General features: G+C 50.7%; 1 protein-coding gene across 3 annotated transcripts in view; it reads left to right on the top strand.

The window, feature by feature from the left end:
- Positions 1 to 21946, top strand: part of CSMD2 (CUB and Sushi multiple domains 2) — a 277897-nt gene extending 255951 nt beyond the window's left edge. For all 3 annotated transcript variants that reach the window (XM_069875476.1, XM_069875478.1, XM_069875479.1), the window contains 15 exons: positions 965 to 1147; positions 5235 to 5411; positions 6371 to 6550; positions 7758 to 7931; positions 9189 to 9362; positions 11828 to 11901; positions 13207 to 13318; positions 14854 to 15033; positions 15556 to 15621; positions 16179 to 16340; positions 16906 to 17018; positions 17737 to 17824; positions 18697 to 18835; positions 19652 to 19827; positions 20330 to 21946. In XM_069875476.1, the coding sequence (XP_069731577.1) occupies positions 965 to 1147; positions 5235 to 5411; positions 6371 to 6550; positions 7758 to 7931; positions 9189 to 9362; positions 11828 to 11901; positions 13207 to 13318; positions 14854 to 15033; positions 15556 to 15621; positions 16179 to 16340; positions 16906 to 17018; positions 17737 to 17824; positions 18697 to 18835; positions 19652 to 19811 (1982 nt within the window). In that variant the 3' untranslated portion in view covers positions 19812 to 19827; positions 20330 to 21946. The remainder of the gene's footprint in view (positions 1 to 964; positions 1148 to 5234; positions 5412 to 6370; positions 6551 to 7757; positions 7932 to 9188; positions 9363 to 11827; positions 11902 to 13206; positions 13319 to 14853; positions 15034 to 15555; positions 15622 to 16178; positions 16341 to 16905; positions 17019 to 17736; positions 17825 to 18696; positions 18836 to 19651; positions 19828 to 20329) is intronic.
- The last annotated feature ends 4418 nt before the right edge of the window (positions 21947 to 26364 follow it).

Here is a 26364-nt window from a genome sequence, read left to right as displayed (position 1 = left end):
GGGTGGTGCAGTTACAAAAGCAGCGGAGAGGCAGGATACCATTCGGATCGTCCCTGCCAAAGGTCCTTTATTGTGTGCGGGAGATCCCTGCAGCGCGATAGCAGTTTGTGCAAGATGAAACAAAAGACTTTGATACAAGTCATTATGTGGAAGAAAATGCTGACCTGGAGCATTCTCCCCCTTCTCTTTGCGAGTACGCTCCCCGGATGATGAATATGCTCATTATGTTGTATATTACACGTAACTCCGCACAGGCTGTACCTGCAGCAAGGCACAGACGGCCCGGGAGCCGGGAACTTCATTGCTAGCTGCAGGAGTGAAATAGTCTTTCCTGGCTTGAGGGTGGCTGTGTTTACACAGATCATTAGCGGAGAGAGCCAAGAACAGGCGCACGCGGCGTGAGGCTGTGTCAGGCAGCAAGGAGGTGGGCATTTCTCCAGCCTGCTCCGGAGAACCCCCGGGAGGCGCCTGCCGCAGCTGCTCCCTCCCTCCTGCCCTCCAAACTTCCAGCCGGCAGCTCGAGCGATCGCAGCTTGTACGAGGGGATGTTTCTCAGCTGGATCCCTCCTGCCTCCACCCTCCAGACCCAACAGCTTCTTGTTCCGCGAATACAATGGGGTGTACTGAGGTGGCTTGGAACACATCATAATTTCTGCTCGGAGGGAAACCATCCACATGAGTGATGCTGGCAGCCAAGCTGTTGTCTGCTGGAGTGGCTGCGGTGAGGGCTCCACCTTGAAAATCAGGACTTTTTGGTCCTATTTTGCAGCCAGCTTAAAACCAGTGGGCTCACGGAGTCGGGATGTTTCATCTGGAATTTCCCTGCACTGCTGAGAGCCAGTTGGTGTTAAACCGAGTCAGCCCCATGATCCCAATCCGTGCTGGCCCTCCAAACACGTGCTGTTGAGAAAGGCCAAACCTGTGACTTGTTTACTCTGCTGATGCTGTGCTGTCTTCTTACCAGGAGGAAGCCAGGGCGTGTGTGGTGACCCAGGGATCCCCTCCCATGGCATTGGGCTGGGAGACGACTTTGATGTGGGCAGCGTGGTCCGGTTCAGCTGCGAGCCCGGTTACGTGCTGCGGGGTTCATCCGAGCGCACCTGCCAGGCCAACAGCTCCTGGAGCGGCACGCAGCCTGAATGTGAAGGTAGGTTTTCCAGCCTCACGTCCTCTCCTGCATCGCATCAAGCCTGCTGTGGGCGTCCCAGAATTACCGCATCAGGGACGGCTGCCCAGCCAGCCCACCCCCGTCTCTTAGTTGCCAGGGACCGTCTGGTGCAGCAAGAAATGCCTCTCACGTTCAGCATTGCCTCCAAATGCTGCGTGTAGGTCAAGGAGCCTCAGTTCTCTCTTTTCCAGACACCTGCAGGTCACAGCTCACGGGGTGGGGGCGTGTTTGGTGCACCTTTTTGTGTGCCCAGCTCTTCTCCGCAGCGCAGGGTGCGCTGGGACGGTGGTATAGAGGGATTTGGGTTGTTCAGATCTGTGCCAACGTGTAGGCTGAGATGCAGAGCAGGAAGAGCCTTTGGGAACTGGTCCTCAATTCCAGTCGTTCCCCAACAGCGTTGCTCACGAGCTCGCCGCAAGAATCAGAGGTGAATATATCTTGGTCTGCGTCACATCCAAGTAGATGATCAGAAATGCCCCAGCTTAATTAAGATCTGTGGGTCTGGTACGACTAATTCACTGTCGCTTTGTTGAGGAAATGCAGCAGCATGAGGAGCATCAATAGCTTCAGACCCCAGTTAGAGCTGGAACTGGCACACGCGAGAGTCATTTACATTAAGCAGAATCGCAAAATGCAAATTATAATCCAGTAAGCATATTTTTGTATTTGAAAACCCCGAGCCCCTTATTTTTCCATTTGAAGAAATCAAGTAAGACCCTATAATCCAATCTAATAAACCCCCAGCCGGATTCTCTGAGCTGTGCCTCTCGCTGCCACTGTTTCATAAAAGTGTTTAAAAAACCAACTAGGGAAAGAACAAAAGCCAAGGAGAGGCAGGATACCAAGCGCAAGGAGACCTGGGCAAGTGCTTCTCTCCAGCTGATTTGAAAGCCAAAAGCTCAGAGAGAGTTTATAAATGAACTGGAAATTTATTCCAAATTGATGGAGCTCTTGATTGAAAAGACGCTGAATCGCGTTATTAATATACTCGGGTCTGGCACTTATTTCATTCTCTGTTTTTTCCTTTTGGTGGAAAGGCTCTGCTCATTAATCTTGGGGTAAATAACCCATCAGGTTCCAGAGGCACCAAAGTACAGATCTCTGGCAGATTTTTTTTTTCAGATTTTATGAATAATAATAATAACATCACACCTATAATGTTCATTTAATGTTAAGTGCTAACTAGCCAGTGGAAGAAGGTAATTTACAGCGATGAGCAGTGCGCTGGGTCACTGTCTTTGTATTCACAGTGAGCTGCAAGCTTCACAAGGTGTTCGGACTGCACCCCGGCTCTTACCTTCAGCTCTCTGGAACAGGAATTTATAGGAGAGGGCAGGAGAGATTCATTTGGGCATTGAATTCCAGGCAAACGAAACGGGGGGCTGAGTGCCCAGGCAGGTGTTGGGAAGGAAGAGGCATCTTGGCACTGCTGTGGCCAAGCTCCAGCGCCGCAGCGGAGCGGCTCAGCTCCTCCGTGCCACATTAGCTCTCTGACTCAGCCACTCGTTTGCTGCTCTCAGCCGCCGAAATGGAGCGAAATCAAGCCTGATGGGGCTTCGAGGGTCACCAGCGCTCACCTGCCCAGGGAATTCAATGCAAATGGTTTTCCTGATGAGCTGCTCAGTGAGCACAGGTGGCTCTCGGTCTGTGCAGCAGCAGAGGGTCTCGCTGCGAGGAGCACGTAAGGCACAGACATACAGAGGGCACCGTGCAAATCCTATGGCATAGATGGAAGGGCAGGAGAGAGGAGCTGTTAGCTCCATTTCAGAGAGACCTGCTGAAATGGGTTCAATTATAAGGCATCAGCTTGACTTTGAAGCCAAGGAGCTGGTGTTCGGTGCCTTCCTGCGCTGGGACAGGTACAGTCTGATCCGCAGAGGGGCTGTGTGGCTGACAGGAGCTCTGGCCTTCGCAGAGGGTCACCTGGAAACACAGCAGCTCTCAATCCTTTTACTCACTTGAACACTGCAGTGGGAAGTCAAACCTTCCTTGTCCTAACAGTCATTCCAGCTGAGCATCATCTCCTGAAGCCGTGCGCCGGTAAAGCTGCAGCAGCTCAAAAATCCCCAGCTGATGCCGCTGCTTTTTAGGTTATTTTCTTGAATTTCTATTTCAGTATAAAGGTGATGGGGTCTGAGATTCTTAAGGAGACGTGAGTGGGGGTGTGTATGGGCCTTCCAAGGCTCTTCAGGATTTATACTCTGTGCGAAACCAGTGCCAAAACCAGTTTTCTTTCAGGGCCTAATGTATTTTACATCTCCCACTGAAGCCAAAGGGAGTTATTTACCCACTTACTGCTCACTTGCATGATAGGATCCTATTTATATTTAAATTATGATTTCAAAAGTTCAAGCCTTTCATCCTTACATTTATGGCTTCTTTTCTATCCAGCCTGTACAGGTCACAGCTGATGCGCGCTGTGATTAAACCATTTCCACAAGTCTCCTTGTAGTCACAAAAGTAATATTTTTGAGTCATCTGTGTGTGTTTGGCCACATGCGTGGGTGGAGGAGGCTGGGCAGCTGATGTATGGGCAGGCAGTGAAATAGTAATTTAGAGCTTTTTCTGAGCTGATAGAATGTGACTTTTATCCCAGCATCTCTTGGAAATGACACCGTGTATCACGGAGACGCTGGCTGCATGAGAAATCTGTACCGAGAGCGCCCCTCGCATGAGCTCAGTGCCACGCGGAGCTCCTGTGCACACACTCCGCAATGGTTATTAGTTTCCTCCTGTCAAACAGATAGACCTCCAGCAAGCTCATACGTTAACAGGCTGTCAGCAAACTAAGCAACAGGCGGAGGGAGACTCTACTCCTTGGTGGCCTGGGCTCATCGATGTCCTGCTGGAGAAGAGGAGGCTGAGGGGAGACCTCATGACGCTCTGCAGCTTCTTCGCAAGGGGAGGAGGAGGAGCAGGCGCTGAGCTCTTCTCTCTGGACCTGAGGGAAAGGCAGGAGGATGCCAGGAGATGGATAGGTTGGACATTAGGAAAAGGTTCTTCTCCAGAGAGTGGTGAGGCACTGGAACAGCTCCCAGGGAGGCAGGGACGGCACCAAGCCTGACAATATCCCAGAAGCACTTGGCCAACACCCTCGTGGTGTGAATGTTGAGGGTGTCCTGTGCAGCTGGACTTGATGGTCCTTGTGGGTCTCTTCCAACTCGGGACATTCTGTGATTCCCTGTGGAGGATGGTTGGCAATCCTGTGGTCCCAGGGCAGGGACGGGTCACCTTGCGTATGCACAGAACGATGCTCTTGCAGAGATTGTGGCGCATTGCTGGGAAGGAGTGGGAGCAAGGAATTTCCTCGTCTAAGAGCTGGGAGCATGCAGTTTAAGCCTTTACTTGATTCATGTGGTTTTCTTTTATGTCCTGTAATTTCAGATTAAATGAGGGCTGGGTGCAATTATCGCAGGTGCTTATTTTGTCCTGACAGGGCTTTGTGCACCACCATTCTCTCCAATGACCTTTTATTGCCATGGTGCTGAGGTACTTCAGACATAAAACTTGGGCACTGACAAACCTATAATTGTATTCCCACAATACTCTCCCTCCTCTGAAGGCATAATTGGATATAGCTGGGCAGTGAGCAATGCCCCAGCAGGAGAGCAGCCAGCTTCCATTCCTTTGAAGTCTGCAAGTTGTCAGCTTCCCAAAAGGATAAGAGTCGAAGTGACACACTCAGGTCCAGGCTCCCAAACTCCTGGGAGATGGAGGGATTCTGGGCTGGGCACCTTTGCCTTTATTAAGCTGCGGGACCAGATGTGAGATGGAGAGCTGGGATGAGGCCTCTTCGAGAAGTAGACAGGAGTTCATGGAATCATAGAATGGTTTGGGCTGGAAGGGACATCAAAGCCTCCAAGCTGGGAGTGGGGACTGGCATCCCGTTGGATTGATGGAGCTGATTTTCCATGGAATAGTCTGTTGTGTCTGAGCTGATCCAGGGCCTTCACAGCTAATCTTTCTTTTATCAAGAGCAGTCAATTGTGGGATGAAAAACTTGCTTCTGGGGTTGTTACTGAGGGCTTGAGTTTTTTGTTTTTAACTTTGCTGGTTTGCTTTCTAGTTATATCGTGTGGAAACCCAGGAACCCCCAGCAACGCCAGGGTTATATTTAACGACGGCCTGATTTTCTCCAGTTCCATCATCTATCAGTGCCGGGAAGGCTATTACTCCACAGGCGTGCTGAGCAGGCACTGCACGGTGAACGGGACGTGGACTGGGACCAGTCCAGAGTGTACAGGTGAGCGCTGGGATGGATTCCTGGAAGAGAAGATGAGCGATTCTGCCAGGCTCCGGGGACGGGATGTCGGGGTGTGTTGGATGCTCGCGCACACGTGTGCCGTGCTGAGGAACTCAGCTAAACTGTCTGGTGGCAGCAGCATCGCTCAGCCTGCAACGGCTGCGAGCGCCTAATGGCAAACGCTTGCTTTGGGTTTGCTTTTTTCCAGTCGGATGAAGGGAGCTCTGTAATAACTCTAATGAGTGGATGTCAGCCGACGCAGAGGGGCTCTCCGGGGCTGCCTCTGAACGTGAGCGTTCCTGCCTGCCGGAGTGCGCAGAGCCCCAGCTCAAAATCCCACAATGAACACCTTGTGCTTCCTCCCGGCTCCCACCTGCAGGCACCCGTGGCGGGGACCTGGGTGACAGCAGACGTGGGCTTATAGAAGGGGCAGTAGCCAGGGGGAAAGAGGAGGGGAGCCATAGCAAACTGTCTTGGGGCTAGCCCAGATTTGACCAAGGTTTTCTTTAATGTGTGTTAATACTTACTCTTGCAAGGTCTTAATGTGCCGTTAACATCACTGCTCATTGCACTGTTTAGAAACAAAGTTTTTGCCCCGTACTGGAGCCCAGCCTGCTCCATAGCCAGCACTGCTCTCTAAGCTGCAAATTCTCACTTCTCTGCTATTAGCAGATCACATCCTGCATTGAAAAATACTCAGGGCCATCAAGATTCCAGTTATTGCAGCTCCAGAAGTGTGAGACAGGGGATGGTCATAGAATCATGGAATGGTTCAGGTTGGGAGGGACCTCAAAGCAATTAACAGTTCCACCCCTGCCATGAGCAGGGACACCTCCCACTGGATCAGGGGCTCCAAGCCCCATCCAGCCTGGCCTTGAACCCCTCCAGGGATGGGGCAGCCACCACTGCTCTGGGCAGCCTGGGCCAGGGCCAGCAATTCTTCTTTCTTTCTTTTGCAGTGATCAACTGCGGAGACCCCGGCGTGCCAGCCAACGGCATTAGGCTGGGCAGCGATTTCACCTACAATAAAACAGTGACGTTCCAGTGCACGCCTGGGTACATGATGGAGTCAGACAGGGCATCTTCTCTAACCTGCACGAAAGACCGGACCTGGAATGGCACCAAACCTGTCTGCAAGGGTAAGGCTGGCTGCTGTAAATCTCGGAGGATGCAAGTTTTAGAGGCCACAAAGTTTTTGTGACTTGTGACAAGACGATAAACGACAACAGCCGCAGAGTGCCTGGAGCCTGCTGTGGAGCTCCTCAGTCCTGGCATTTAGTCTGTCCCCTGTGTTTATGGCACACAATTCTGTCAACGTAGCACGAACACCTCGCTCTCTTCAGGTCTATCGATCATCACAATATGCCTGGGAGGGAGGCAATTGCTATTATCCCCCTAGTAGAGAAGGAAGAGCAAAGCACATAGAGTTAAGGGACTTGCTCTTCACAAAAACCCAGATCAAACTGGAATGAAATAGCGTGTTTTGCAAGCACACACTCTTTGGCATCATCTAGAAGTCTGAAAAAATGTTTCTTCCAACTCCTTTCATTATTTCTCAGTTCTGAGATTGCCTCTGTAGTTCAGAGATAGCTTAGGGAGATAACAGTAGTTGTGGGACAGGCTGGATCTCTTCTGCAAGCGTTTTACTCGCCCACCAAGTGTCGATAAGGCTCAGAGCAGCTTCTGGGTGCTTGTGTAGCAATCTGGGAAACTTGCCTGTCATTATTCTGGTACAAATGCAGACCACACAAACTTCCACGTACACTCCAATTCCTTCGGAGGCTGTAAAGAGCAATTCTTCCACTCCTCTCTCATCTCTCCACAGAGCTAATGTTGCAGGAATAATACAGAATGTGGCCAGAGTCTCATTTGGAGGCCGGGATGATTTGCATGAGCTTAGCATCTTTCCCAAAGCTGAAAAGCAAAGCTCTGCAAAAATGTCATATCAAAACCACCCCAGAGCAGATGAAATACGGACTGATTGTTGATTCAACTGCTAATCTGAAACTCAGCCAGGCTGTCCAAAATGTTTGAATCTTCTAGGGAATCTCAGATGAGTTTTCACGCTGTCAGGCTGGATCCTCACCTTCAGTCAGCGATTAGCACCGACTCAGAAATCTGACGTGGGGGTTTGGGATTTGGTTAACTACAGACTTCAAAGTAAAATCCTGGGGTTTACAACTGCGCGCACAGCTGGAAAGGTTTGGGCAGCCCCCTGCTAGGGCAGCCCCGGGAGGGCTCTGTGAAAGCAGAACGAAACTTTGATCCTCCATGAATTTGCTTGTTGATGGGAGTAACTGTGCTGAGAAGTCAAGAGAGCTGAGCGTGATTTTGTTTCTCTTTCAGCGATCCTCTGCAAATCCCCACAAGCCATCCCCAACGGGAAGGTCGTGGGCTCGGATTTCAGCTGGGGCTCCAGCGTGAGCTACGCCTGCCTGGAGGGGTACCAGCTCTCCCTGCCCGCCGTGCTGACCTGCGAGGGCAACGGGACGTGGAGCGGGGAGATCCCCCAGTGCTTCCGTGAGTAGGCAGCCACCTACATCTGCACGCGTGAGTCGGGTGGAGGACTGTGACTAAAACCCGGTTGTTTGATGCTCACTCTCCAAAATAGAATCATAAAATGGTTGGGGTTGGAAAGGACCTTAAAGATCATCCAATTCCAACCTCCTGCCATGGGCAGGGACACCTCCCAGTGGATCAGGTTGCTCAAAGCCCCATCCACCCTGGCCTTGGAGCTGATTTTCGTGTCAGCTCTACCTTCCCTGGTTTTACCATAGAGGGTACAGACTCACTGTTCTCAGGGGTGGGAAGTTAAATCCCATTTCCTACCCCTAAGCCCAAAAGAAGTCTTGCACTGACTGAAGCCAGTGGGGGTTTCATGTGCAGCAGAAAAGCACGATGGTGCTTAGAGTGCCTGTAGCCAGAAGTCCAAATGCTCCCCACCTCCACAAGCTGTGGGGAGTCCTAGTTTGACGTCTCCGTTACGAGGAGGCAGTGGTGGCCGTGGGGACACAGTCAGTCTCTCCACCTCTTCTGAGAGAGGCGTGAGGTCACGTTTGCAGCAAATCAGAAGATGCTGCATGTTTCTGTCCACCAGGCATCTTTAAGACTGGCTGTTTGTCTGTGTGTCTCCACAGCGACCGAGTCCTCTACAATCAGAGCTCTTGAAACTGCGAAAGGCAGGGGAAAAAAACTTTGGCAAAGAGCAGTGAGTTGTTGCAGAAGTTGGGAATGTTTTGTGAAGGCAGCACTTTGGCTGGGTGGAAACCCGTGTGCTTGATACAATAGCTAATGCGAAAAATTAGTTAAACGTCTCATAATGATAAAGGCAGGGCTGAGTTTCCTTTCCTGGCTGCGTGGCTGGCAGCTCTACAATAGCCATTTTCATATTAAATCATACAAAGCCCTCGCTGTGTTCCTTGCACCTTTCCCTGGATCGGGTGTAATTAGTGGGCTTTCTGTGTGACATGGAACCATATAGCAACTTGACATCGTGCAATTAGAGATACATTTTAAAGCTGAGCATGCTGTTAGGGAGGAAAAAAGAAAAGATGGAGGAGAAGGTGGAAGTTAATTAATAGCAATTGACAAAAAAGGGAGAATTACAAGGGAAGTAGCCAACATCGCCTTCTGCCACTGCTAATTCCTGAGTCAATCACAGTTTGGTGACAGGGAGTGGTAAGGTTTGGGCTTTTAATAGACCCGTCTTTAGCTTTTTAACATTGCTGGATCACCAGGAGGTTCATCTCAATCCGCTTGTCTCTCTGCCTGTTGCAGCTGTGTTCTGTGGGGATCCCGGGATACCCGCCCAAGGCAGGAGGGAGGACAGAGGCTTCACCTACCGCTCATCCGTCTCCTTCTCCTGCCTGGCCCCGCTCGTGCTGGTGGGCTCAGCCCGGAGGTTCTGCCAGTCCGACGGGACGTGGAGCGGGACCCAGCCCAGCTGCATAGGTGAGGGGAGGCTCCTGTCTGGCATCTGCAAGCAGAGAGCTTTGAATTGCCACCTTGCTTTTCCATTTGTCACAAAGCTGGTTTTATTTTCTGTAATTAGGGCTTTGTTTTCCTGAAAATCGAGGCATTTTCCTTTGGTTTGGGGATGATTTGATGCATACTAGCTGAAGGTAAACAGCCCCTCTCCTTCTCTAAGGGTTTGCTGATGGGATTCAGTGCCTGACCCCATCATTCCTGCCTTTGGATCATATCCAGACCAACAGAACAGCCCCTCCTAGGAGTGTGAAGGTGCTGTGTACAGACATCAAAACTCTAAAAATTGCTTTGCCTGGCTGCAGTGTTGGGATTCAGGCTGAAATTGCCACACATGCTTCAGGTGCCCATTTTCTGGGGCTTTCAGAAGCCTTTGAAGCCTCGGGGAGGTGGGTAATCGTGATTGGTCACAGCATTCTTCACCTGTTTAAAACTCTGGCTGCGTTCTTGACCTCTAAGGCTCCCGTGGTGATAAACTGCATGGGCTGTGTGCTGTTACCTTAACTGTCCTCGTGAACACCACCATCATCCCCTTATGTGGGCAGCCAGGGCAGAAACAGAGCTCAGGATCTTCTCTGTGGGTTTCAGTCATTCTGGATGCATCTTAAATGCATCACCAATTACAGTAATGTAAACACCCTCGTGGCCTAAACCCCCAAATATCCTATTGATTTCTCCAGGAGCTTTCTGACGTACCAAGAGTTGGAGCACCTACCGGCTGTTGTGAATTTTGGCTTTAAATGCTTCATTGCTGCTTTGCAAATCCTTCTCTGAGATCCTATCCTACCCAGCCCTCTAGAGCTGTCTGTGGCTGAGCCCCGTGAATACAGCTCGCTGTTCATGCCCCTGGTGAGATGTGCTCACATTTTGCCTCCCCACCACAAACCGTGGCAAGAGTGAACTCTTGTATGCCTACAAAACCCTGCCCTGAAACGTCATTGTCTGAAACAGGCAGCTGAACCCCAAGTGCCGTGTTTATTCAGATCTCACCCATTTTTGAGCCGTGTTAGATCACCGGCACCGCAGACCCCCAGGCGCAGCCAGGAGACCGAGGTGCTGCCCTCTGCCCTCTGCCATCCATCATCTCCTGCCTCATCCACCAGTTGGGGCTCTTATTTATTTATTTTGGATGCTGTGATTTATCTGGGGGCTTCCATGGAAACCGAAGCAGTGATAAATGACACGAGCTCAGCAAAGCCGAGTGATAGAAAATGAATTAGCTTGTGTGCCGCAGCCCCAGATCTGCCACGTTTTGTGTCCCTGGCTTAGTTACTCACCGTGGCTCCGAGGACCTGGGGAAAACACCAGTGAGTGTGTCGTGTTTGGGTCTGAAGAGGCCAGTTGGGCAGATCAGAAGGCATAGAGGCCGTGCCATTGAGTGCACAAGTTGTGCCCTGTTGTCCTGTAGCTGCAGGCTATGGTGACAGGCTGCTCCTATCCCACTGCGCTGGGCTGTGGACACCTTCCTTAATTCATTTCTTGTTTCATGCAGCCCTGTTAATTGGACTATTTTTATAGAATCATTGAAGTTGGAAAAGACCTGTAAGATCATCCAGTCCAACCATCATCCCAACCCCACCATGACGACTAAACCATGTCCTGAAGTCCCACAGCTACACATGTTTTGAACTCCAATCTAAACTCCCCTGGTACAATTTGAGACCATTTCCTTTTGTCCTGTTACTTGGGAGAAGAGACCAGGTACCAGGGCATCCCTGTGGCCTGCGTGGCAGCTGAGCTCAGTCCTGTGATCTTAAGGAGGAAAGCTGCTGCTGCTGAGCTGCCTTTCAAAGAGAAACTGGAGTTTCCTTGGCTCGGTTTGGGACGCTGTTATTAATCTGATGCATCTCTGCCTTAATTCCATTGATGCCCCATGACTGTCACCACGCTGGGAGAAGAAAGTGATAGATGCTAGAGGAGTAGCAGCAGGTATTTCTCCCGGGTTGTGTGCGTTCATCTTGTGATGGATTGAGACCAAACAAGACATAAAGAGAGATTATATATCTGAGGTGCACTGGAATTTCCAGCCCCATCCATCACTGCGAAATCGCCAGGTTCCAGGGCGGGCGAGGGCCAAGCTGAGCCCAGGAGGATAAAGATGCTGAGCGAGGGTGTGGGAGAGGAGAGGATGGGGCCAGCGCAGCCCTCGGTGCAGGGAGGGCACAGACCTTTGCTCAGCACACACGGAACAGGGGAGGGGAAGAGCATTGTCCCTGACGCAAGATACGGCTCCTGCCTTTTCTCCTGGGTGACTGAGTGCACAGATTTCAGAAGCAGAGATCCATGTGTTTTTCCTTGTTGTGGTGTATTCCTTCTGTAGCCAAACATTTCCGTCCTGCACCAAGGCTTCAGCGCGGTCTCTGCATGGAGAGCAGGGACGTGGCTTTCACCACTGCTCCTTTCAACCGCTGCCTCTGTTCTTTTCCTTTAAGACCCCAGCCTGACGACGTGTGCGGACCCTGGCGTGCCTCTTTTCGGGATGCAGAATAACTCCCAGGGCTACCAGGTACCGTCCCGGCGCGGGGTCCCTTCAGCCGCACCCCGGTACTCGCCAGGGTCAGGCCGAGTCCTTACGTGGGTGAACGTGTCCTCACATGAGCAGGACATCCCGGTGTGCTCCATGGCACCTCAGAGTGCGTGTGTATGGGATTAACTACCATCGTATTATTAATGATATTAATTACAGTCCTAATTAATAGTTATTAGTGTAATTAGCATTCACATTGGCGACATAATTTCCATTCATTTTCAGACGACGTTCTGTAGGTGGGTTTCTCAGTCTCTGCTCCCACGCAGTGTGAGATACGTGGAGAGGGAAACCCAAAGCGGTTCCCTGGGGTGCTCCGTCCCCAGCCTGCGCTGCCCGTTCCCTGCTGCGACAGAGTTGGGCGCGGGGCTGGGATAGTTGATTCCAAGCGGCTACTCCTGCCAGAACGGATCTTTCCATTTCACTGCTAATTAGTCCTCTTAATCCTGGCGTTTAATGAATTAATCCTAGTTTTCAATTCACACCGAGACACCGCAGTCTGAGTTTGGTGAGAATTGCTGGTCTGAGCACCATATGCCGTTGTGGAGCCACTCGGGTGTTCACGCCAGGGGTCAGGGCTTGATCAGAGCAGGGAGCATCATCGGGAACTGGTGCCTTTGGCCGCAGTGCCAGGAGCTCTGCAGCGGCCAGCGGAGAGGCAGGAGTGTGATAAACACGGCTGCAGGGTCAGTGAAGAGCTGGTCCACGGGGTACAGCCTTGCTAGGAGGAAGAGAAAAGTACTCAAAGCCCTGTTTGGCAATTTTATTCCAGCGTATTCTGGTTTTAAAGCAATAATGGGGCTCTGAGCTGAACAGCATCATCACTGACAGCCTGTCTGGAGCAGGGAGTGAGCTCTGTTTTCACAGAAACGTTTAAGTTGGAAAAGACCTTCAAGGTCATTGAGTCCAACTGTAAACTTGGCACTGCCAACTCCACCACTAAATCCTGTCTCTAAGCACCGTATCCACGTGGCATTTAAACTCCTCCAGGGATGGAAACTCAGGTTTGGTTGGAATAATGATTTGGTTGAAACCAAATGCAAAGCTGATGAATAATCTGCAGAAGGCAGGGATACCTCCAAAATGCTGCACAATCAGTTCTCAGGTTTTGTTATCCTTTATGCTATTTATTATCTAAACTGGCATGTAATACAGCTGTAGGGTGTTTGTAGGTGCTAGTTATTTCAAATATCCCTTTCGTAACTGTAGAAGTAGGTTTGTGTAATAAACATGGGTGAGTCAGGTGGCTCTGGAAGCTCAGTGTGTTCTCTTCTGTTGTGCCAGGTGGGAAGCATCATCTTCTTCAAGTGCCAGAAGGGGTACCTGCTGCAGGGCTCCACCACCAGGACCTGCCTCCCCAACCTGACGTGGAGCGGCATGCAGCCCGACTGCGTCCGTGAGTGTTGGGAAGGGGCTTTGTCAAAGCTGCTGCTGTGGTTTGTTGCTGTGCTTCACCGTGCAAACTGCTGGCTCTGAAGAGCTGGTAGTTTGGAGGGGAAGCTCTGAGAAAACACATTTCTTAAGAAAAGGGAGATCCCCCAATCCCTTCTCTCTTGACATGACTGCACCTGCAGCCACCTCTGATTCCAGATGACATTTTTGCCTTCTCCCTTCCTCAGAGACACAGTTTCAGGTGAGAGCTTGTTCTGTTCTTCTGAAACTGCATTTGACGGCCGAGATGTGAGCTCCCACTCCTGGGACCGAGGTTAACATTTTGCCAGAAGGGCTCTCTGGCAGAGCAGTGTTTCTCCTCCTCTTTAACAACGTGTTGCTCTTTCTGTTAAGCTTTCCATCATCTTCCCCAAGCTACACCAGAAGGACTTTAATTTAATGTATTTAAGTGGTAATATCCATCACGGCCCCTGTATCATAAGTATTAAAAAGCTTTTTCCTCTCCTTTGGGAGGTGCTTTAGTGGTGAGATACTGTTCCACTATCAAACCCTGTAGGTACTCAAGCTGCGAGCTCCCCAACCAGGGCGCTCACTGTGCTCTGGGCTCGCAGCCACCATTCCCCGTCTGTGCAAGTTTGGGTCAGTCTCTCAGCTTTTCTGGGTTTTATGTTTCATCCTCTGCAAAACGAGGATGAAGATAATGCCTCGTGAAGGCTGCTGAGGATTTGTTTTCTTCATGAGCAGTTTGAGAGCTACAGAAAGGGCGAATTTACAGTGCGGGTGAGAGGGAGCTTCCTGGCTCTGAGATTTATTCGTTCTGGTGTCGTAACTTCTCAAGGCAAGTGGTGACACATTTACAACAGGCCCTGATAGAGCAGCACGGGCCCCCGCTCGCTCTGGTGGCAGAGACTTGGGTGAGCTCAGCTTCGATTTCTGTGGGCCAAATCCTGAAAGTTATTGAGCCATTACAGGGATTTATGCCTGTTGCTCACTGCCGAGGACTTACTGAGTGATCCTACGGACAAGTAGGTGCAAATCATTCGTAGGATACTGCTCCCATGCAGAGAGATTATACATAACCAGATCTGTTATGCGTTCACAGGAATTACTGGGTCTCGATGCCCTGTAAAGGCAGTTTTCATTGCGCAGACAGACCTGGATTGCGGTGCAAGGGGCAGAGTTAACAGAAGGAGAAAGGTGTCTTGAGCATCATTTGGTTTTGACTTTTTCCCCTGAAAGGGTGCTGGCAGAGCCTGGGTTTCGGTTCCTGGGAGCTGGAGCTGAGTGAAGGCTCCCCTGAGAGCTTTAGGCAGCCAGAGCAGTCTAGCAGGCGGAGCACAGGGAGCAGCCTCATTAATTCATCCTGCTGGGAAAAATCTAGGCATGGCATCATCTCCCTCAGTGAGCAGAAAGCTTTGGCTGAAAACAAGGTCTCTTCTAAGAGATTTCTGTCTCTCCTGACATCGTGGTGTCACTCTTCTGCCTTTCTCTGTCTGACTGGATGCCATCTCTCATCTCTGTTGTCCTGGTGCTTTCCAGCTCACCACTGTAAGCAGCCGGAGACCCCCTCACATGCCAACGTCGGTGCTCTGGATTTGCCATCCCTGGGCTACACCTTGATCTACTCCTGCCAGAGCGGCTACTATCTCACCGGAGGGTCTGAGCATCGAACCTGCAAAGCGGACGGCAGCTGGACGGGAAAACCACCCATTTGCCTGGGTAAAAGCTCTGAGCAGCGTGACCCTGATTCGGTTGTTGCCTCTACCTCCGCGGAGGGCAGCGTTGCAGCCCTAGAGAAAACAACCATCCTCTTAGACCTACACCAGCGCTTCAGGAGTCGGGTGTTTGCATGGCTGAGCTGGCTGTGGAGACCACAGCTCCACAGGGTCCTGTGCTGGCCCCAGCAGGGAGACAGCTGAGAGATTTTCTGCCTGATAGTTTGTGTCTGGAAGCATCTGCAGAAGGAAGGTTGTTCTTTACCTCACTCACCTACCTCAAAGTCTTAGATCAAGAACACGTGATGATCTAATCTTGAAATAAAGCTGTGTGGCTCTTGTGGAGCATGGTAGCTCTGGACATGTTGGGTTGGAGTGGGTGGCAGGGTCAGACAGTAAATCACAGAATTGTGGAAAGGTTTTGGGTCAGAAAGGACCTCAAAGCCCATCTAGTTCCACCATCCAGTGTCTCAGCAGCCTCCGATGCCTCAATATTCACCGTTGATGGTTTCCTCCTCTCTTTCAGCCGACGTCCGCCCCAGTGGGAGGCCGGTTGGCACCGCAAGGGACCCTCCACTAGCCAAGGTGTCAGGTACCGTAGTTGGGCTCTTCTTGGGGCACATCAGTGCTAGATGTGAACCTCACCAGGTCCATCCTCTTCCCAGAAACCTGGCTGCTCCTTGCAGGTCTTGAAACGACTGGGCTAGTTAAAGCAGCCTGCATGCCCCATCCTGTTCATTCATGCTTCACTGGAGAACAGACAGGAGCCTTAAGGGACTGGGCACCATCAGCCACTGCCCTCCCAGGGCACTCTGGAGATTCGAGTCCTCGAGGATGCTTTACATTAGAGCTTTTTCCATTTTTGTTGCCTTCTCCGAAGAAATTAATTTGTGGGTGGGTTGGTTTTTAAAACTTCAGTGGCATTTTTTGTCAAAACAACAAAATTAAAGTCATCAGCCTGTTTGTTCTCCTCTCTTTGCCTTTGTACTCAGTGATGATAACACAGGGAGTGGGTGGTATTTGAGATATTTAAATGTGTATTTGTGGATTTAAAGAAAGAAAGAAATTTACTCTATTTTGATTTCTGAAAAATGGAAATGAATGGTAACGTGCTTGTTTTTCTGCATCCCCAATCACTGTGGTTTCTAGTGCCTGCTGATGTGTTTGCGAGGAATTCCCTTTGGAAAGGCTCCTATGAGTACATGGGGAAGAAGCAGCCTGCGATGCTGTCTGTCACTAGCTTCGACCCTGCCACCAGTAAAGTCAACGCCACTTTGATAGACCACAGCGGCGTGGAGCTCCTGGTGTCTGGTAAGGGAACCAGCGCAGCTCTTGGGAGGGGTTGACACGTGTTGGAAGTGGCCTCAAAGAGTGAGGGGCAGCCTGTTTTGCTCCATCTGTGCTGTTGATGTTCTCTGACAGAGCTTTATAGAACCACCCAGCTTTGAAGTCCCCAGTCTTTTGATCAGACCAAGACAAACAAAGTCATGTACCTGAGTTTGCTTTCAGATTTGAGCAAGGCAGCTCAGCCTAGTCCACCGTTCGTTCCCTTTCTGCTGGAGGGGTGGACTAGCAGTCCAAGACAAGATCAAAAGTTGAGTGCCCCTTGTCCCTGCCCTCCGTGGAGCACCACGTTGTTACTGATCCAGCAGCTTACCCTAAACATCAACATCTCAGTGTCTTCCATGTGTGAAATGTCCTTAATACCCTGGGAGGCAGGTGGGGATTGTGTGTGTGGTTCCCAGTGTGCCTCACCGAGAGGGTTGGTAGGAGTTGTCCTCTTGAAGATAAGGCAATTACTCTCTCAGGTAGGAAGTCAATTACTTCAAACTCAGAGTCATTGCAATCTAGTGGTTAAAAGCCACTTATTTTTCAGGCATTTACAAGAAAGAAGATGTGCACCTGCTTCTCCAGGTTTACCAGATAATGGGGCCAGTGGAGATCTTTGTCAACAAGTTCAGAAACGACAAATGGGCTCTAGATGGACACGTAAGTGCACAGGCACCTTGAACACAAAGCCCACCCACAAATCTCCTCCCGTTGTTATCACAACCCCAGCTTTTCCCTTGCTGAAGGAATAGCATCCTTCGCTGGTGGCAAGATGAGGCTGCTGTCCTCCAGTGCCCTGCTCACATGAAGGGGACACAGGGCGTTCTTCCAGCACTCAAGATAACGTTACCCGACAGTTGGCTCTTCCGTGCTCCCTTGCGGCTCTGTGGCTTTTTTGTGGCCTTGTGGTTTTAAATCTGTAAGTTTCCAGACAACGCTTAAGGAGAAACCAACATGGTTAATTCCATTTTAACATTTTATGTCTGTTAAACATCAAGCTACAAGAGCTAATCTTCCCTTGTGGAGTCAACTTCTCACCCCAGTTTCTGGCTGGTAACTTCCCATGCCCTGAAGAGACCCACTGGTACCAAGGAGAAACCTGCATCTGGTTGACCTCTGGCTGGTTGTAGCCTGGAGCCCCCACTGTCCCTGTTGGATCAGCAACGTGCTCTGTAGTTTATTGCAAACAAGGCTATTTTTTCCTTTCCTTTGAGATGTGAGAGTCTTAACAAGTTATTGGGCAGTCAGACTTCTTAAAAAACATCCCGTTTTTTGATTCAAATTAATGCTGTGCATGAACTTGAAAGAGACTGTGACCAGCTGGGTGCTAACACGCCAGGGGAGCATTGAACAAATCTCTGCTTTGCTGTCACTGCAGGTCTCATCAGAGTCATCGAGCGGCACGTTTGTGTACCAGGGCTTTGTACGTGGCAAAGGCTTCGGGCAGTTTGGCCTTCAGAGACTTGGTAAAGTTCCTCCTACTACTGCTTTTTGCCTCCATTGCTAAAAGCTGGGATCTGGTGGTAGCAGAGTTTTTCAAACAAGGAACAGTTCTCCAGTCCCTGGCTTTAATTTTCAACCTGCTGGGCCAGATCTGTATAGCTGGGTTGGAGCCATCAGGTTTGACTTAACTCTTTCCAGCTCCTCTCTGCACATCATTCATCAGAGAGCTGGCAAAACCCACACTGGGCAACGGGGCAGAGAAGTGGGGAGCCCTCAGATCTCTGCACCCCAGCAGTGGGAGGGGGTGGCGCGCAGAAGCTTCTGTTCCTTCACATTTGAGGCAGAGGCATAAGATTTGAGGGAGACAAACAATGCAACAACAACTTTTTTAACTTGGGAATGAAGTGAGGTGTATAAGAAAGTTTCTGTTCAAAGGCAGAAGGAGTTTGGAGGCTTCTGGACCCTTTTTTTCGTCCGTGTTGCCAGGTCTCTGACCTAAAAGCCTAAGTCCTACCACAAGGAAAGTCTCCATTTCACTTTCAGAAATCAGAGGCACTTCGGAGCCTAGATAAGCCGAGGTCTGAGCTGAATTAGCTGCTCATAGCAGCCTTTGAAAGTCTCCCTTAAAACCTAGATTTAAGCATCCAAGTTTGAGCATTTTGATAAGATAAATCTGTTTACGTCTTTCTTTGATTGCAGTTCTAAATAAATGATGATGTCTAAACTGGGCTAGATCTCCAAACCATTCTTAATCCGGCTTAGAACCTTTTGATTACCTTTTACAGCAACACATGTACCCGCCTTGTTCTGTTGTTGAAGATGTAACTCGTCACTCAAGCAAACCCCATTTCTCACAGCGGTGTTTGGAAATGTGTTTGCTTCTGGTTTGTTTCAGACATCAGCATGATGGAAAATGATCCCGAATCCATAGGACACCACTTTGCATCAAACAGCAGTTCTGTGGCAGCTGCCATTCTTGTGCCTTTCATAGCCCTGATTATTGCAGGGTTTGTGCTTTATCTCTACAAACACAGGTGGGTTTCGAGAACGACGCCAGGAGGTAAAATAAAATCAGGGGGCTGACAAATATTTGTGAGCTTGACTTAAAAGCAGTTGTGCCAGACCAGGTTTCTGGGGGTGCTGGTGGATGAGAAGCTCAACAGGAGCCGGTGCTGTGCGCTTGCAGCCAGGAAGAGATAGTCTCCTGTGAGGGTGGGGAGGCCCTGGAACAGGTTGCCCAGAGCAGGGGTGGCTGCCCCATCCCTGGAGGGGTTCAAGGCCAGGCTGGATGGGGCTTGGAGCCCCTGATCCAGTGAGAGGTGTCCCTGCCCATGGCAGGGGTGGAAGTGGATGGACCTTCCAAGCCAAACCCTTCTGAGATTCTTATTTAATTCAGAAGATGAAAAGATAACAGAGTAACCATGTATGAAGGGGTGAGAGTGTTGGGAGAAGAGAGCGTTGAGGGCTTTTGTGACTGTAAATAAGTTTGTGGCAACATTAGGTGGGATGAGGCAAAGTAAACTCCATACTTCAGCATTCAGGCTGGCTTTGCATATCTTGTAAACGAGCCCCTGCTGATCGATGCGTTGCTGTGGGCACGTTGCTGCGCTGCAGAGCCTCGTGCAGGCTGGCTGCTCTGCAGAGGGAGCGTACCTGGGGCCGTGGCAAAGTCCAGGGAACTGTGAATCTACAGCAGGAGCTTCCTGTAGATCCCTCCTGCCTTATCCCCAGGCGTTCGCCCTCTTCAACAGCAGCTTTTTCCTTTCCACTGACTTCTTGTCAGGACTGTTTAGGCGGCCACGGCAGGAGCAGCCGTGACCTCTCTGGATTTTCTTTCTGACATCCTGCAGGAGAAGACCAAAAGTCCCATTCAATGGCTACGCCGGCCATGAAAACACCAACGTCCGAGCAACGTTTGAAAATCCGATGTACGACCGCAACCTGCAGCCCACAGACATCATGGCCAACGAGACGGAGTTCACAGTCAGCACGGTGTGCACGGCCGTATAGCAGCCGGCCCCTGGCGGTGAGTGCCAGCGCCCGAGCGGGACAACGCCGCGGCTCTCCTCCCCTTTGCCTCTTCTTAGATGGAAGCAGGTGTACAGAGTGCACCCAGAGAGGTTCAGATGGTCCAGGTCATCATCTCTGCCCAGGGCAGCACCCAAACCAGCGTCCCCTTCTCTGGGTCTCGGGTGCTCACTGCTCCTCCTGGGGACCAGTGGTGGAACAAGTCCAAAGAGCCCTGTGGAGAAGCAAAAAATGAGTCTCTAAGACCAATGTGACTCCAGACAGGGGGGGTTGCACAGTGATGAGAGAAGGGTGAAGCAAGTAGTTCCGAAGTTTTTCTGCAAAGGCACATAGAAAGAATTTAATGTCATAAATAATGTACCCTGCAGGCTTTAAGAACACTTCTGGACTGGAACGTTCTGGATTTGAGATAGTGAAGCCGTTGCAGGCTTTCCCAGCATTTCTCTGTGTAATAACAAACCGTTTCCTTCTGTCTCACCCCTCCTTTCCCGTTGTCCCAGGTTCCTCCAGGGTAGGTGTCTGGTGGATGATTGTGTATCACCTCACTAGTCTCCATCCATCCCCTCCCCATCTCCCTTCTCCCAACCTTGCTGAGGCCGTGGAGAAGCTGCTACACCTCGCTGGACTTTGTGTTAACTACTGAGAGACTGCTGGGTTGTCCTCTGTCGTCCTTACCCACCCTCTCCATCCTGCCGTGGATAACCAAGCCAACCAAAGGTCTCCCACCCTGCGCTGGTGGGTCTCAGCTTCAACGTCAAGACCTGGGGAAGTGGAGGACCTGGGAGGCAAGGTGGTGGGAAGGCTTTTACGACCTGCTCTGGTTGGTGTGTTCCTGGAGGGAGCAGTGGGGTGTGTGGGGTCCCACCAGCACCCCTCCACTTGGGGAAGAGCTTGGACAGCAAAGAGGCAAAAGCAGGTTGCACTGCGCAAGGTGCTGAGTGGGGTCAGTGGGAAACACCAGTGTGGGGCAGGATGAGCACTTGCTTTGTCTGTATTTGGGTTTGTGTGTTGATTCTTTGTTGTTTTTTTCTAACCCAGGGCTTTTGCAGAGGAAGTGGTTTCTAATGGCACCTTTTTAATGAGAAAAGCAGAACTTTGCAAGCTTTTCTCTTCTTCCCCGTGTTTAGTTTTCCTTTGGGCATTCTTGCTGGGTTCCTTCTGCCCTGTGTTCTTTTTGGGATGACTCTCGGGGCTGGGAAGGAGGCGTCCCCCCATCCCTGTCTCCTCCCAGCAGCCGCCGGGTTTAGCTGTGTCCAAACACCCTCATCAGGAAATTGCTGACAGACACGAAGGGACAAAAACCTCTTTAAAACGAACTCCAGCAAATACCGATTTCCCCCCAACAGCATTCAAAAGCCTCTGCCCTTTCCATATTGATCCTCCAAATGGCAATGCAATAAGAGTTTTAATTTCTCTCCAAAGCTGCTCCCTTTATTTCCCAGGGGCGGAAAGGTTGCCTCGGCTTTCATGAGAGCAGATAAGGCGGCTTGACATTTCTCTCCTCCCTTCTAAGAGAGTGATGCTTTTGTGCTGGCGTCGTCCTCCTCTCATAAAGAGGGGAGCTGCTCCTGTTGATTCGGGCTTTTAGGCTGTTTGGTTTGAGTCACGGTTTCTTAGGCCAGGCTGGAGTCGGGGAGAGCAACAGTGCCACTTTACCGACTGGGAGGCAAGCCGTTTGTGTCAATGAAGCAGCTTCTTCTTACAGAAGACTTGAAGGGAAAACAGAATTAAGACAAAAGAGGGGGTGCTGCATCCATGCTTGCACTTAGGCGCTGGCTTTCCCCTACCCATCGTCAGCTGAGGTTTTGTCTAATGAAAACCACAGGGTAGCTTTTTTTTTTCCTGGGTTGTTGATTCTTTCACTCTGTGTGTGTATGTATATATAAATATATATCTATTTTTTTTTACTTCTGTCTCTTACTCGGCGCTCTTAGAGTAAGCAGTGTTCTGCAGCCTAAGTGCTGAACAGCCAGCCTGCCAAAAAATGCCAGCTCTGCATCCAAAGGTGCTCTGGTTTATCCTGGAGAGGTGGGTGTGAGCGCATGCGGGAGCCAGAGCTCTGCTCTGAGGTCAGGGCGGTGCTGCCCGCGTGGCGCTGGGCACGCAGGTAGCTCAGGGCCAGTCCTGGAGCAGTTCAGAGCGTGTCCTGTGGCACGGAGCCCTCCCAGCTCCTGCCGCTGCTGGGTGGAGATGGTTTCATCTTCCCGCTGCCTGTGGGACTGAGTTCCCCGGGGCGGCGGCGATGCCGGCCCCTCTCTGGGCACCTCCTGTTGCAGGACACGGACCCAGCTCGGGCTGAAGGGTAGGAGGGAAGAGCCCTGGGATGTGGGGCCAGCGCATCTCCCCCCGGATCATCTGTGCTGAGGGCAGGGAGCCGCCGCCTCTTTCCACTGGTGTAACGGGAGCAGGGTGCTCGCCTGGTTCCTTTCCTTGCATCTGCACATAGGCAGCTGGCTCCTACCTTCAGCTCTGCTCTCCTGGCCCGCGTTTGACCTCAGGGTCCCTTTCATCCTAAATTACCCGGTGGTTGTGCCCTTGGTTAGACGCCCAGCCCTCTCTCCTGGCTGCGGCGACGCAGCCGAGGGTCGCGGCTCCTCGCTGTACCCGGGGCTGTGATTGCAGCATCCTGGCTCCTCTTCAATCCCCCAAACCTGGGCACCTCTCAGTATCCCCCAACAGCAGATGCTGAACCTTTCTGGTCCCAGAAAGCTCTCCCAGCTGCCAGCGGTGCGAGCAGAGGGCAGGGAGGCACCCCTACACACACACAGCGACCGCAGAGCCCACTGCTGCTCCTCAGACCTTCCCGAATCCCACTCGATCGAAGGAATCGCCTGGAGAAGCTCGTGTTGAGGTGTGTATAGTGACCTGGGGACACTCTAACCCCAGGGCAGGGAGAAGGGAGGCTCCACCTGAACAGGAATTGCTGCTTTCAGCCCTTTCAGTGCCATTTTCTGCTGTTGCTCAAGCAACAAAGGAGGTAGAGGAGGGGTTGTCCCATTTTTTTGTGAGCTGGCTGGGAGCCGATCCATGACATTCTCCATCCTTGTGCCCAGAGGACTTGCATAATGGTTAAAAAAAATTTAAAAAAATAAAAAAATATAGAAAAAATTAAAAAAAACTAAGGAAAAAAGAAAAAACAAGGGAAAAAAAAAAGAAAAAAAATCCCTCTTTTGTACAGAGATATATTTTTATGAATCGAAAGTTTGTACAGTTAAAAAAAACACAATGTAAATGTTTTTTTCATTATTGTAGTAAACGGTAGTGCAAGATCAGCTTTTTTTTGTAAATGTAATAAAATGTATAAATATGGTTTACATAAAAGTGTAAATATGTAATCTATCCATACACTTGGCTTGTCTGCAGTATATACAGTTTAATTTATCTGTCTCTGTATATGAGGCTTTTCATGGTGTCCAGGCATACTTTACGGAATTTGAAAGCTATTTTAAATTTTTGAATTAAAATAAAATATAAATTTTTGCATTGCTTTTCTTACATTTTTTCTGGTGCCTTTTTCATGAGCTGCCAAAGGTTTCTCGTAGGACCCTGCGGGGCAGGCAGGAGGGAGCTGAACGGAGCCGACGTCTGCGACCCGTCCCTCTCGGTGCCCTCCTCTCTCCTCACTCGGCGTTAATGGGATGTGATGTTAGTCCCGCTGTGGTCCCACCCCACCGGCGAGGAATTGATGCTTGGGGTGCCGAGGAGATCTGGATCCTCTGTCACAGCCCATTTGGAAACAGGTACTTGACAATCCGCTGTGTTTGGAAGCAGGTGCCTCACCCAGATCCTCAAAGAAACCAACGATACCTTGGAAATTGGGATTTATTTCCCATGGTCACAACTGTGCTGCCTGAAGTGAGTCCCAGCTGCTGGCAGGGTCCCTCTCGATCCAGGTCTGGGGCTGAATTCGCGTGGCTTTTTAAGTTGGAAATTAATTAGGCAGAGAATTTTCTAGTGGGAAAGGGACGCGGGATGTCTTGTCCCATGTCTCCCCTCCCACTTTCCAAGTGTCTGAGATGAATTTTTCAGTGCTAAATCGGTGCATTTCCATTTCTGGTTTCCTCAGTTGAGTTATTGACATGATTTTGCTCTTGATGAAGCCTTTTTGAAGCTCTTGGTGGCTCAGCTCTCCCTCCACACCCAAGGTCAGGAAGGTGGGAATGATGCTGCTTGGAGTGAAATCATGGGATCCCCAGCCCCCTCCAATCCCTTCTCCCTTCCTCTGGCTGGTGGATGTTTCGGAGCTTAAAACCCGTAAAATGAGACATCTCCACCAGGGCAAAGCTTTCATCTCCTCAAGCCCTGGGGAGAGGGACAGCCTGGTGACAAATCAGTCATTTAATTGCTGCGATGATCAGCCTGGAAGAAGCCTCCGTGTGCCGTGTTAGGGTGGTGCAGCCCATCAGTCTGTGGGGCTGCGTTAAAATGCTGATGGTTGAGTTATTGTGGTTCCCGTGGGAGATGTTCCCACTTCTCCGCCTCATCCGTGTGGGCAGTGGCTCCTCCCCAGCCATCACGGCTTAGCCAGGAGCATCCTCCTTGCTCGAGCTCGAGTCTGCGTGGTCCAGGCAATAATCACTTGCTTTCCCCCTTCCCAGAGCACTGAGTGGATTCCTTTCCACATGCAGAATTGATTCTTTTGCTTCTCCACCAGGATTTTCCCTGGACGAGTCACCTCTGTCTAGGGAGGCTGGGAAAACCATGCCTGACACGGAGTGATGCTGCGAGCGGAGCTCTGTGCAGTGAGAGGTGGGATAATGGGGTCCACGAGCCCCGTGCCCCCATCTTCTCACTCTCCCTCCAGCTCTTCTCTCCAGGACGCCCCAAATTGCTTTAATTAGGTTGCTTTCTCTGTCAAACGCCTCCTCTCTCCCCAGTGCTGGTGACTGACTGCAATTAGCTGCAGTCTCGGTGCTGATTGACACAATTTGTTATTAAAGAAGGGCGTTACGCGGGCTTTGATGTCCTGCTGCCTGCTTCTGCTCTGCCCACGCCAGCTTCACTGGTGCGAGCTTGATGCTCTCTCTGTGGCTTTCACGTTGCCTTTTATTTGTCTCTTCCAGATTGCAGAGGCTTTATCTCTTTGGTTTCCCTCCCTTCATGTCTGGCCTTGGCTGCTTTGCGTGCAATGAGGTGGGCAGGGAAGGCGCTAGGACGGAGCAGCCTTTTTTGGGGGGGGATTCAGCAGATTGAGCCACGTGCCAGGCTCTGGAGGAGCAGTTTGGGGCGTGATGTGCCCGAGAGGTGTTCTGCTTTGAGTTTTGGGGCAATGGTTGTGTTCCTGCTGGATGGGCAGTGGCTCTTGATCAGGGAGGGGGCAGGGAGAGGACAAAGTGGAACGATTTTGAGCTGCGAGAGGTGAGATCTTAGGGAGAAATGTTTTGCTGTGAGGGTGGGGAGGCCCTGGCCCAGGTTGCCCAGAGCAGGGGTGGCTGCCCCATCCCTGGAGGGGTTCAAGGCCAGGTTGGATGGGGCTTGGAGCCCCTGATCCCATGGGAAGTGTCCTAGTCCATGGCTGGGGTGGAACTGGATGGGCTTTGAGGTCCCTTCCAACCCAAACCATTCTGTGATTCTATGAAATTCATCTTAATTCTTCCTCGTAGTCAAAGTGAGTTAATGTCTGTTTTCTTCCTAATTCAAATGACGTTTCCTGAACACGCACGTCAGGACCAGGATCATAAGGTATTATGTGCAGAGAAACAGTGATGGGGTTTGATGCTCGACCTGCTGCCGAGTGCTTCGCCTGGCACATTGAGGTTCCTGGTTGAGACACAAGTTTTTCTATCTCTGGTCTTTCCTTGCTCTGAGATTTGCATTTTAACCTGCCCTTTATGATTGAAAAATCTGCTTTGGGATATAAACTAGCAAAACAAACCCACCCAAAGAGGGAAAGAGAAAGATAAGCCTGGAATGATGTGATTAGGGGCAGTGAAAACCCCTGACCCAATGGACCAGGATGTGCTGGAGCATCCAGCCAGGATGGAGCAGCAGCACAGGTACGAGGTATTGCCCTGTCACACGGAAAACTGAAGCTGCAAAGCTTGGTTGCTATTTTTTTCTTTTTTTTTTTTTTTTTGTTTCCCATTCCTTCTCTGCTGTGCTCAGTGCCAGGCTGGGTGACCCTGGCTCGTGGGTGACAGCTGGAAAATGTACTTGCCTGCACTCACCAGGGGATTTTTTTTTTTCCCTTTCCTTTCTAGAAGTTGCAAATATCAGTTTGTGATGAGAGAATTTGGCTTTGGTTGATCACAGAGCCTCACTTCTGCTCTTTTACTTCACCGTTAACAGAAAGGTCTCTGCAGGGCATCACCCAAAGTTCTCTTTGGGACGTCTTGGGGTTTGCCTGGATCCCTCGGGCATCTCCCACCGTGCTAATGGGAGAGAAGAAGGTGGGTTTCCCTCTCTGCTTCCCTAGGCTGGAATTCCAGCCTACAAAGGACCCTTCTCCATTCCTTCTCCCTTTCCTGGGACCCCTCGAGCTGTCTTGAGGGGCAGGAAATCCTCCTGGAAATGACCTGGGATACAGAACTGTTAA

The sequence above is a fragment of the Phaenicophaeus curvirostris genome, chromosome 23, assembly GCF_032191515.1.
Source record: "Phaenicophaeus curvirostris isolate KB17595 chromosome 23, BPBGC_Pcur_1.0, whole genome shotgun sequence".
NCBI lineage: Eukaryota > Metazoa > Chordata > Aves > Cuculiformes > Cuculidae > Phaenicophaeus > Phaenicophaeus curvirostris.
Note: the sequence above shows the minus strand (reverse complement) of the source record. Positions and strands in the feature narration are given on the sequence as shown.